This window comes from Athene cunicularia, assembly GCF_003259725.1.
Source record: "Athene cunicularia isolate RWA chromosome 26 unlocalized genomic scaffold, athCun1 chr26_part1, whole genome shotgun sequence".
NCBI lineage: Eukaryota > Metazoa > Chordata > Aves > Strigiformes > Strigidae > Athene > Athene cunicularia.
This window is the reverse complement of record NW_020799136.1, coordinates 149,935-158,050: the sequence shown is the minus strand read 5'-3', so window position 1 is coordinate 158,050 and position 8,116 is coordinate 149,935. Positions and strand designations below refer to the sequence as shown.

General features: G+C 50.5%; 3 protein-coding genes across 6 annotated transcripts in view; 2 read left to right on the top strand and 1 right to left on the bottom strand.

Moving 5' to 3' along the window:
* The window catches only part of BYSL (bystin like), a 3,298-nt gene extending 2,835 nt beyond the window's left edge, over positions 1 to 463 (bottom strand). The window contains exon 1 of the mRNA XM_026864092.1: positions 455 to 463. Coding sequence (XP_026719893.1) covers positions 455 to 463 — 9 coding nt within the window. The remainder of the gene's footprint in view (positions 1 to 454) is intronic.
* Positions 1 to 4,119, top strand: part of MED20 (mediator complex subunit 20) — a 4,767-nt gene extending 648 nt beyond the window's left edge. The window contains exons 3-4 of the mRNA XM_026864179.1: positions 1,549 to 1,805; positions 3,563 to 4,119. Of these exons, the coding sequence (XP_026719980.1) occupies positions 1,569 to 1,805; positions 3,563 to 3,778 (453 nt within the window). The 5' untranslated portion in view covers positions 1,549 to 1,568 and the 3' untranslated portion in view covers positions 3,779 to 4,119. The remainder of the gene's footprint in view (positions 1 to 1,548; positions 1,806 to 3,562) is intronic.
* A 3,033-nt stretch (positions 4,120 to 7,152) lies between these two features.
* The window catches only part of USP49 (ubiquitin specific peptidase 49), a 30,075-nt gene continuing 29,111 nt past the window's right edge, over positions 7,153 to 8,116 (top strand). For 2 of the 4 annotated variants that reach the window (XR_003399975.1, XM_026864141.1), the window contains exon 1: positions 8,034 to 8,106. The gene's annotated coding sequence lies outside the window, so the exon portion shown is untranslated. Of the gene's footprint in view, positions 7,264 to 8,033; positions 8,107 to 8,116 lie in introns of those variants that run through there. The other 2 variants (XM_026864144.1, XM_026864142.1) reach the window with 2 other exon arrangements.

Here is an 8,116-nt window from a genome sequence, read left to right as displayed (position 1 = left end):
CAGCCGGTTCTTCTCCCGGTACCGCTTCCAGGTCCTCGACCTTGCGCCCAGGGGGCTGTTGGTGACCCCCCCAGCGGCGGTGACAGCACGGTGTCCGGTGGAAGGGTTGTCTGCGGGGGGCGAGGCGTTATCCGGGGCTGGGAGGGCCGAAGGTTTTCCCGCAGGTCATCGCCGGTTTATTTCTCGTGGCGGGGAGCGAGCGGCCCTCTGGCTGCCTTCAGGATGTCTCCTCTGCTGCAGCAGGCGCCTGCCATGGTTCCTCACGGCTCCTTCTTTCTTCTGGGAGAAAGAGCGTCCCTGTAAACGGTCCTGGGGCAGCCGGCGAGGGCCGGTGCGAGGCTGGGACCGGTGCTGCGAATGCTTGGCTGTGCTGGTTTGCCCCCGCGCTGGTGTTGGTTGCCCCCGTCCCTCCCTGCGTTGCCCAGCCCCGAGAACAGCCGTGGGAGAGCCCTACCTTGAGCATTCCCGCTCAGCCATACCGGGTATCTTTGCTGTCGGTGTATTTTTCCATGAAACTTCTTCTGTCTGAGCTGCCTTGGCGGTTGTGTTTTGCTCCGGAGAGGATGGGCACAAGTCTGGCAGCGCCTGCCTGCAGTGCCTGTCTCCAAGGGGCAGTCACTCGAGGGCAGGTGGTGGCAGAGAGGGGCGATGGCTCCCAGGGCAGTGGGGGTGCGGCTCAGGGAGGGTTTGAGGTGTGACATGACCCAGCTGTTTCCAGGGGACATGCTCGGAGGACCCTAAATCTTTTGACATAGCACGACCCGAAATGGTAGCTCGAAGGTACAGCACGGCCTGCTCACCTGAGGGGCTGGTCCAGCCTGTTCATCCCTCCGAAGCACCCCTCGATTTTCACAGCGTTTAACCACACTCGTGCCAACATCTCGGCCGTGGCTGTGCCACTGCAGAGGCAGCGCTGAGCCTGTGCAGCCTTAGGGCTCTGCTCAGCCCGTTTGCCCTCACGGATCCAAGTGAAGCTACTGTTGGCTTTTTGCTGCTTTTTCTGCAACTGGAACTTACATGGCCACATGCGTGGAAAGGTTATTTTGACCTTTGTGGATCAATGAGAATTTTTTTCCATTTTTTAAAGCATGGTAGAAGCCAGGCGTGTCTTCCCTGGACACCTTATTTTCCAGAGCATGTCCCAGCACATCATCCACTGGCAGGACTGGTGGGTGAGAGGGAGGAGAGACAAAGCCCAGCCTTTCTCCAGTGACTGTGGGCAGGATGACAGTCAGTGGATGCCCAGCCCTGTATTTGAGGATGGGAGGTGGGTATTTTTTGCTGACACCCCCCACCAGCCTGCTGGGGACATCCAGCTCACCCTCTGGTCTCTGAGTCATGCTGGTGTATTATCCTTGGGCTGCAGAAGATTTTGGTTTTCAACTTTAAATCTTAAGAGGAAATGCAGTCTATTTACTGAACAGCTGGATAATATGAAGGGTGTATGCACGGTACAAGGATCCTAGAATTAAAGCCACAAGAAGGACAAAGGAAAAGCCAGATGCTTCTTTAGTTGGTTTTACAGCCCAAATACCATTGCTCTTATTTCAGGGCAGACAGGCAAGCTGATGTACGTGATGCACAACTCCGAATATCCCCTCAGCTGCTTCGCTCTCTTTGAAAACGGTCCCTGTCTCATAGCAGATGCCAACTTTGATACACTTATGGTGAAGTTGAAAGGCTTCTTCCAAAACGCCAAGGCAAACAAGATAGAGAGCCGGGGCACCCGCTACCAGTACTGTGACTTCTTGGTGAAGGTGGGCACGGTTACAATGGGGCCCAGTGCCCGTGGGATATCTGTGGAGGTAAGAATTGTTTTTGAAGGGTGTGAAATACAACTAGGGGAAATACAACAAGGGAAATCCCATGTTGGAGGCTAGATGAGAAATCCCCCCATCCCTTCTGTGTCTCGATTGCTGGTTGTTTGTATTAGATGCGTTCATGTATGCAGCAGGCAGGGTATTTATCTCCTTTTCACAACGTGTTTTAATGCAGACAGGTACTTTGGGGCTCAGCTGCAGCTGTGGAAAAGCCTGTCATTGAAGTGTCAATAAACAAAACCCTGAAGGGATGCCATCAAACTAAAAAGCTGCTTAAAGTCTTGATGCACACCACTAGTCATGCACTTCAGGTTAATAAGAGTACCGAGGGGGACAAAACAGCCACTTCAGCTGCTAATTCAATGCTGATTTGGGTCTTGCTTGCTTTCTCCATCTCGAGCAGACGCAGCCCCAGGAGAGCAGGGCCCTCTTGCCCCAAGTTGTGCTCACACGGTGTAGAGATGATCTTCTCCTCACCAGGGAGGTCGTGGCAGGCGTCGGTCCCACCCCACCATGTGCCAACCCACATTGCTGCACCATGGGGTGCACGGTGGGCTCGACGCCAGCCATCACATCACTTCGGTGCTCTCTGCTCGGCGTTGTGACTGCTGATGTGGCTCTAGAGTGGCGGTTGCCAGCTGTGCCCATGGGTATTTCACAGGGTGGAGGCTGGGCTGAAGCAAACTCTGAAGAAAAGATCCTTTGGTGTACATGAAGGGGCATGGGAGGATCTAGGAAGGCGTCTGAGGAGGTACTTGGCTGAGTGCAAGTGGGAGTCAAAGGCTCACAAGCCTCAGAGAAGCCTCAGCTGGGCTTAAAAACACCTTGGAAAAAGTCAAGCAACTGGGCTGTGCTTGTATGGGAAGGGCAAAGCAGAGTAAGTCAGACTCCAGGCATCTAGATATATAGGTGCCTAACAGTCTTCAAGATAGCTGAGAATTAGATGCTTAAAAGGTCTTTCAAAATCAGAGCTTATGCTTTTTCTAAACACAAATCCTATTATCTGCTATACAATTCATCAGGCAGGTGTTCCTAGCCAGCAGGGAGGAGGATTGAGAAATGGCTTATTTCTTCACTGCAGTAAACACAGATGTTGTAGCATTAATGTTGCTGTTGACCTGGGGTTAAACAGAAGCTTGTTTTACCCTAAACTTGAGTTCAGGGCCAGATTTACCAGGCGGTCTGACTGCTTCTGTTTTAGTAATTTTTTTCAGGGTTTGCATTAGGACCTACTCCTGATTTGGGACCAGACTTATATTTAGCAAAATGCTTCAAGTCCTTAAGTCCCAAGGCTTTTTCCAGTACACCCCTGAAAGATGTCACAGCCAGGCGAGTCATCGACCTATCAGCACGTGGGAATGAACTTTGGTTTCGGATGGGGTGAAGTTAATGTGACGTTTGAACCCCGAAGACCTCCGCTCTTGGGGATTTAATAAAAGTGATGCCCTTACAGCGTATGTTTTATGGTTGGACTAGGTGATCTTCAAGGTCTTTTTCAGTCTAGATGGTTCTGTGATAGATGATTCTGTTTTACCTCCCCACTCCTTTCCCTTTTGAGGGGATTGCTTGTGTGTTCCCGGCATGTCCTGTTCATTTATATTTATCCATCCTTGTTATATGCTAAATATTCTCGGATGTGTTGATGAAAAGCATTCTCTCTCTATCAAGAGGAGAAGGCGTATTGCCTCCTGTGTGGTTATTGCCCCTGCCACAGGTTTCAGGGCTGTGGTTTCTGTTGCCAGGTGGAGTACTGCCCCTGCGTGATAGCCAACGACTGCTGGAACCTGCTCATGGAGTTCATGCAGAGCTTCATGGGGAACCACACTCCCGGCATCCCCTCCGTGTTTGGCACCAAGCACGACAGCATCTACAGCCCCGCAGACACCATGGTGCAGTACATGGAGCTGTTCAACAAGATCCGCAAGCAGCAGCAGGTGCCTGTAGCAGGGATCAGATGAAAGGACTCCCTGGAGCCCGGGTTAGAGCCACCGCAGCCTCTTTTCTGCCTGCCCGTCCGGATCAGGAGTCCCTCCAAAAAGCAGCCCTGGAGGCAGCTCAAGGTTGTTCTTCTCAGTCTCTTTCCCCTGTTTCAAAGCAAAGGTCTTGAATGCTCTGTGTAGTTCTTGTCCTCTTTCGTGGTTTTGAGCGTGTCTGGGATCGGGCCCGTGGTTCTGATGGTTCTTTGTGTGTGCAGGGGATTACTGCTTGTCGGCAGGAGGGAAAAGGAGAAATTCCAGCTAAATTCATGCAGGGACATTTTCCTTGACTGCAAACAGCTACATGAGAGTTGTTTTTGTTTTTATTTTGTTGTTTGGGTTTTTTTTAAACAAAACAAAACAAAACCACAACAAAACCTTTTTTTAGGTATCCACATGAAATTGTCCTGTTTTTCATCAAAATAAAAATCTGTATTTTGTGAGGAGATGAAGTCTTTCTGCACAGTAAGTGTTGTGCTGTTTCGTATTGTTTGTTTACAGCGTTTGAAGTTTTCTGTTGCGTGGAGATAATTCTTCAGCAGAGTTTTATCTCTGATTTGGTTCAAGAGCTTTATACCCCTGAAGCAAACTAATTTCCCTGTGGCAAAATTTACAGGAATTCTTGCATTCCTATTATGGGTATGTTCTTAGCTTGCCTTCATCTTTTCTATCTGATGGGAGTATTAAAATCTTTTGCCTCTCAGACGATACCGATGAAGCCTCATGATAAATAAATAAGCCTGGCAGGAGCCCTCTCATGCATTGAAAGAGAATACCAACTGCTTTATCTTGTTGTTTGAAAGGTAGGTAATAAATGTCCTATCCCTGCACACCATTTCTCATTTGAGAAATCCTGGTGTCTTCAGCAGATTTAATGGAGTAAGGATTTGGGGAATAAGAGCCAAAAATTTATCATGAGACTTAACGATACGATAGTGCTTGAATATATATTTTTTTTTAGTGGTGATTTATTTTTACAGCAGGAAAACCAGGGAAATTAGATCCCTTTTGAGCTATTTGTCCCCTTGGTTTTACTTGTTCAGTATCTATCTGGCTTGTAGCTGTCATTTTTTTTTCTTCTCCTTCCTGCTCCACCCCCTGCGTGGTCTCAGGATACGCAGAAACTCCCTCACTCAATCACCAGCCTTTGCGCCGAGCTGCCTTCGTGGTTTCTGGGGGAAGGCTGGGTGTAGCAGGGTTCCACCTCTGCAGCCCGTGTCTCCGACATAAAGGGCAGGTGTAAAGAAGGTCTGAGCGTGGTTTTAGGAAGGGAGATTTGCAAGAAGTGCAGGGGGTTCCTCCTGAAGAAGCAGCGGGCATCCTGCTCACAGAAAATATTGTTGGTTCTTTGCCAGTACTTGGGTCTTGAAGAGGCTGAAGAGCAAGGAAAACAGAACTAGATTTCTCCTAAATAGATTTTTCCTTCTGAAGCAGTGGGTGGAAAAGAAGCTGTTTTGTTACTTGATTTGCTGACTGATGGAGAACTAGTTATTTAGTTATGACTTCTCTGTGATTATCATTTATACCTGTAAACCTAATTAACTGTTAGAGTGCCTAGAGCTTTTAGTGTGGGCATTTAATAAATTTAATCAGCACTGGGTCCAGAAAGATCTGGTTAATGAGCCATAATAAATGGCATAATGTACTGTAAGTGTGTTAGGAATTCCAACATGCTGAATATACTCAATTTTTGCAACTCTTAGCTCAAGTTCATGACGTGCGCTGACTTCAGTGGGACTATTAATTTTCAGCGATGAAAATTCAGTGAGAATCTGACCTGCTGTTGTTCCACGTAGTTAAGTGTGGCTGGGAAAACTTACAAAAACAAACTGTAGTCTTTGTAGGGATAGTTATTTCTGTCCTGTTTCCCAGTTCAAGTCTTAAGGTTAAAAAAAAAAAAAACCCAACCTTTTAATGATCAGATTAGTCATGCTGAATGTCGCTAATGCTTTATTAATTCCCGAAAGATGCATTCTGTAACCAGAGATGTCAAAACTCTGGTCACATGTCTTAAAAACATAAAATGTGGGCTGGAATCTCTGGGGAGTTCTGCACTCTTATTAATACATAGTACTGTTCCTGGAGTAATAAAATGGGACCCCTTGAGCTACATTCTGCCTTCAATTACACCAGTACAGCCATTGACGTCAGTAGGTTTCCACGCGTGTAAGGATGGGTTGGATTTAGCCCTTTATGTCTTGGCAAAAATGTGCTGGAACTGCATTCTGTGAACGAGGGGATCAGCTGCCCCACATGAGGGGCTGCTTTTACCCTGAGGCTTTTTACTTTCTTGGTGGACAAAATGACTGTTTCTCAATCTTATTAGCTGCAGTAATCCTCCTTATTCTGCCTCCCACCACCCCCCCCCGCATCAATATGGCAGGTTAACGTGGCTTTGAACATACTAGTCTGCATCTTAACAAGTCTTCAGGGGGCTTTCAAATGTGTTACATTAATGGATTGAGCCAGTGTAATTGAAAACCACCCTAATTTTGCCTGTCAAGGCATGGTCTGGATGGTTGTTTTCCTGTTGCTCCCTAGTGTTTTCTCAGAGAATGCAAAGATTGAGAGGGAGAGGTGGCCAAGCTGTAGTCCTGGACCACTGTGGATCCTTTTTTCTGCTTCTGCACCTCTCAAAATGGCTGGCAGTGTTGTTGCTTTCCATGAGTTGAAGCCTGACCTAGAGGGGACTGTGGATCTTGGGGTTGTAGGTCTCACCTTTGCATTGTTACAGCTTTCCCCCCTCCTAGCAGTAAGTAGAGGCTGGGTGATGTTACCAGGGTCACCAACGTTTCAGTGGCAGAGAGAGAGTCCAAGTCTCACTGCCACCCTGGGGATACTGTGGGCTTTTGTTCTGTTTTGCGCTGTGGCATTTTTTTTATGAGGAAGTACTTGCATAGCAGCTGCACCCTGCTAAGCTTTACAAAGAGAGTGAGGACGTGAGGGCCTCATTAATCTTCAGTTTCAATTCTTAGCAGACATTACAGACTCGTTACAGTGGGGAGCTGTTGAAGAGTTGAGAGGGGTGTGACTGGATTTCTGTGCAGGTGTGGGTTCAAAAGTGACCGGGCACTAGTCAGATAGGGAAGGTGTAGAGAAAGGATGACAAAAGCTCACATGAAGTGGAATTTGTGGGAAGACTGGCTGGTGAAGGAGCTTACAAGGAGACCTCAAGTCCGTGGAGTACCCTCGTGCCATGGTAGAAGAAAGCAGGCGCCCACCTGTCGCAGTAAATAGCAGTGCTTTGCCTCAAAACTTCCTGGGACAAGATGGGAGGGGGAACACTTTTTCCCTGTGCAGAGGAATCGTGTCTGCGGCGCCGCTGACCTGTGCTTCGTGTCGTCGGTGCTGTGCAGTCCACGACTGCCTGCTGGCAGCTTTGCCCCGGCTCAGCGCTGCCCGGAGAGAGCAGGACTCGCCACTCCCTGGCAGGACCCTGACGGTACCTCCCGCAGGCTGCAGAAAAAGTGAGTTGTCCCCAGTGGGTGCAGGGGACTCCCAAGCGTGGCTGACCCTTGCTGGGGACAGGCTGCGCCCCCGGCCGCAGCGGTGACATCCCTTTGTCTCTGACAAAACGCGTTTCCCTTCCCTCATGGCTCCTGTACCCTGGTGACGAGCGGGTGACCCAGGGGCCTTCGAGTGACCTCTGGCAAAGGCCGGTAGGGCTCGGGGCGGGGGGGTCCTGCTCTGGGAGCCATCGTGCTGTATGCGGCCCTGTGGGGTGCCCACCCCCGTCACCTCAGGGGCCCTGTGGGGGATCTCCCACCCCACATAGTGACCTCAGGGGCCCCCGCGGGAACGCGCCACCTCCCGCGCTGCCCCTTTAAGAGTCTCTTTGTCTCCGAAACATCCTTATTTACCCTCCTGTGACTCAACCAAACTTCAGCCTGGGATTCACAAAGCCCGGTACGTCACCGGCCGGGGCCGGGCCCGGGCAATCCCCGCCCCTCGGCGCTGCCCTCCCGCTCGTCCGCCGTCAGCCATTGAAGAGCTCTCCCTAGCGGCTACGCAGAGCTCGTAAGCTCCGCCAGACCTCTCTCTGCGGCGGCGTAAACCGCGCAAACCACGTCCGTCGTTGCGCCGGCCGCGCCGTTAGCTCCAGTTTCCGCTCTACGGAATTAGCGTAAGCAGCGGCGCTGAATGCGGAGCGGGGCGAGGGGGAAGGCCGGCGCGCTGTGTGGCGTGCTCTCCAGCCAATAGCATGGCGAGGCGGGGCGCGGCGGGCGGCCAATGGGCGGGGAGAGGGCGTGGCTCGGCGGCCGTTGGGGTGTCTCGCGCTGGGTGACAGCTCGCGCGTGCTGATGATGGCGGTAAATAAAG